The 2,886-nt window shown below is 38.5% G+C and overlaps 1 protein-coding gene across 1 annotated transcript in view; it reads left to right on the top strand.

The window, feature by feature from the left end:
• Positions 1–1,388, top strand: part of CHRNA5 (cholinergic receptor nicotinic alpha 5 subunit) — a 27,254-nt gene extending 25,866 nt beyond the window's left edge. The window contains exon 6 of the mRNA XM_017519329.2: positions 693–1,388. Within this exon, the coding sequence (XP_017374818.2) occupies positions 693–854 (162 nt within the window). The 3' untranslated portion in view covers positions 855–1,388. The remainder of the gene's footprint in view (positions 1–692) is intronic.
• Positions 1,389–2,886: the final 1,498 nt, after the last annotated feature.

Genomic DNA, 2,886 nt, shown 5'->3' with positions numbered 1-2,886 from the left:
AGTTTTGCTCTTGTTGCCCAGGCTGGAGTGCAGTGGCATGATCTTGGCTCACCACAACCTCCACTTCCCAGGTTCAAGTGATTCTTCTGCCTCAGCCTCCCGAGTGGCTGGGATCACAGGCACCCGCCACCATACCCGGCTAATTTTTTGTATTTTAAGTAGGGACGGGGTTTCGCCATGTTAGGCTGGTTTTGAACTCCTGACCTCAAGTGATCCACCCGCCTCTGCCTCCCAAAGTGCTGTGATTACAGGCGTGAGCCACTGCACCTGGCCTCTGAATGAACTTTTAATTTGGCATGAAATTAACCCCAGGGTAGAGTCTCTCAAAGTATTAAAATAAGTAAACACTATTGGGCAAGAATAAGTAGCAAGAATATAGTAAGAATAATTTTTTTTAGTTTATTGTAAAATATCCAAGTAGTCAATTTTTATTTTAAAATCTATCAAACTAGACCACTTGTAATAGATTACAAGTTGATGTGAACATATTTTGTAGTCTCTTTTAAAGCTTATATCTGTAATAGACCATCAGGCTAGTGTCTGTCCCTGAACTGAGTGTAGGGTCACTTCCCAGTTAGAGGCAGTAACGGGGGGCAGAGACTGTTTGGCGTCTGAATCAGTGTGTTTGTTGTATCTTAAAATATGTACACAATTTACAATTGTTTAATGTGTTTTTATTTTTTTCATAACAGGTTGTTGAAGATTGGAAATTCATAGCCCAGGTTCTTGATCGGATGTTTCTGTGGACTTTTCTTTTCGTTTCAATTGTTGGATCTCTTGGGCTTTTTGCTCCTGTAATTTATAAATGGGCAAATATAATAATACCAGTTCATATTGGAAATGCAAATAAGTGAAGCCTCCCAAGGGACTGAAGCATACATTTAGTTATCACACATATATCTTATGGCATCTACAAAATTATGAAAATGTAAGTTATGTGTTAAATTTGGTGCAAGCTATAACAGATTAATAGTTGCCAACCTCAATATATGTTAATAGATGATCCATTAGAACAGTTGCCTGTATGAATGAATAACTGATGAGATAACATTTGATCTTCTAAAAATAGCAGCAAAATATTATCCAAACTGTGCTAGTGAAAAATCTAGTATTTGTATCCTGGCGAAGAATACTAATTTGTAATCAACAGTAAAGCTCATCCTTTGACTGTGCTGGAAAATTCCAGCTGTATTTGAAGACTGATTTTAAAACATTTCTGCATGTGGTAAAGGTACATACACTTCCCTGTACTCACTGAGTAACAGCTAATCTTTAATATTATACTGCTATATTTAAAAAGCTGACTACTTGATATAATAATTACTTAATGTGATGCTGCTTTTCCATAACCAACATTTTTAAAATAAATGAAAAACAGGAACTGGGAACTCCCTTAAGGCTTACTTTATTATTTAGATGCTTAAACTGAATAATTATTGTGTTAACTATTTTTGTAGCTTACCTTCCACTGTAAAGTCATACATTAGACAACTCCTGTGGACACCCAGTAGCATATCCTTAACATTAATGTAAATCCTCTTGTCCACATTTCCCTTGATTAATAGAACCATCTTCCATGTAAACTGTGGTAGTATCTCTTTATCCATGATCTTAGAACAGTCAGTGCACTACGATTACATGAACCCATTTAGAAGAACATATTTAGGGCTGGGCACAATGGCTCACACCTCTAATCCCAGCACTTTGGAAAGCAGAGGCAGGTGGATCACCCGAGGTTAGGCGTTCGAGACCGGCCTGGCCAACATGGTGAAACCCCATTTCTACTAAAAATGCAAAAAATTAGCCAGGTGTGGTATCGGGTGCCTGTAGTCCCAGCTACTCAGGAGACTGAGGCAGGAGAATAGCTGGAGCTCAGGAGGTGGAGGTTGCAGAGAGCTGAGATTGCACCATTGTACTCCAGCCTGGGCAACAAGTGTGAAACGCCATCTCAAAAAATAAAATAAATAAAAAAACATATTCAGGTCTAAAGCATTCTGTGAGAAAACAATCTTCCAAGATTAAAGATGGTATTCTAATTTGGTATAAGCACACTGTTATAGACCTGTAATATTTCAATTTTCTCTTCTTCATTCTAACACTTACAATAATAGAATCTTAGAGTTGCAAGGGCCTTTAGATGTAATCAATAGCCTGTTACTAGTACAGCATGACTCAGTATAGTATAATGTAACACAGATACAATGGTTAAATTTCACCTCTAAATGCCACCACTTTAGGCGTGACCAGGTAGAAAACGGACAGAAACCTTGCATTCAATTTAGAACTGTTCGCTGTTGAGATAACAAACACCTTATTTATTTGTAGTAAGTAACCTATCTAAGTTCACGCCAACGCTCTTTGGAAGGCAGAAGAGACCTTGTCTAATTTTCATTTTATTGTAGGCAGGTGTTTAATGCCATTTAATGAGTGAAAGCCTGGTGTGATGAATTTAAATTGCTAGCTACCTTAGCTTGTATACTCCCTGACCCTTCTTACATTCCCATTGCTGTTACTTCAGATTTTTATACATAAATAAATTTTTTTTTGAGACAAAGTCTCACTTTGTCGCCCAGCAGTGGCACGATCTCGGCTCATTGCAACCTCCACCTTCTGGTTCAAGCAGTTCTCCTGCCTCAGACTCCAGAGTAGCTGGGATTACAGGCGCACGCCACCATGCCCAGTTAATTTTTTTTTTTTTTTTTTGTATTTTTAGTAGAGACGGGGTTTCACCATATTGGTCAGGCTAGTCTCGAACTCCTGACCCTGTGATCTGCCTGTCTCTGTCTCCCAAAGTACTGGGATTACAGGCATAAGCCACCGCACCCGGCCTACATAAATAAATTTTATTGACATCTTCCTTTTGACTTATTGAAACATGAGTCAGAG

This window comes from Cebus imitator, unplaced genomic scaffold, assembly GCF_001604975.1.
Source record: "Cebus imitator isolate Cc_AM_T3 unplaced genomic scaffold, Cebus_imitator-1.0 Scaffold737, whole genome shotgun sequence".
Taxonomy (NCBI): Eukaryota; Metazoa; Chordata; class Mammalia; order Primates; family Cebidae; genus Cebus; species Cebus imitator.
Note: the sequence above shows the minus strand (reverse complement) of the source record. Positions and strands in the feature narration are given on the sequence as shown.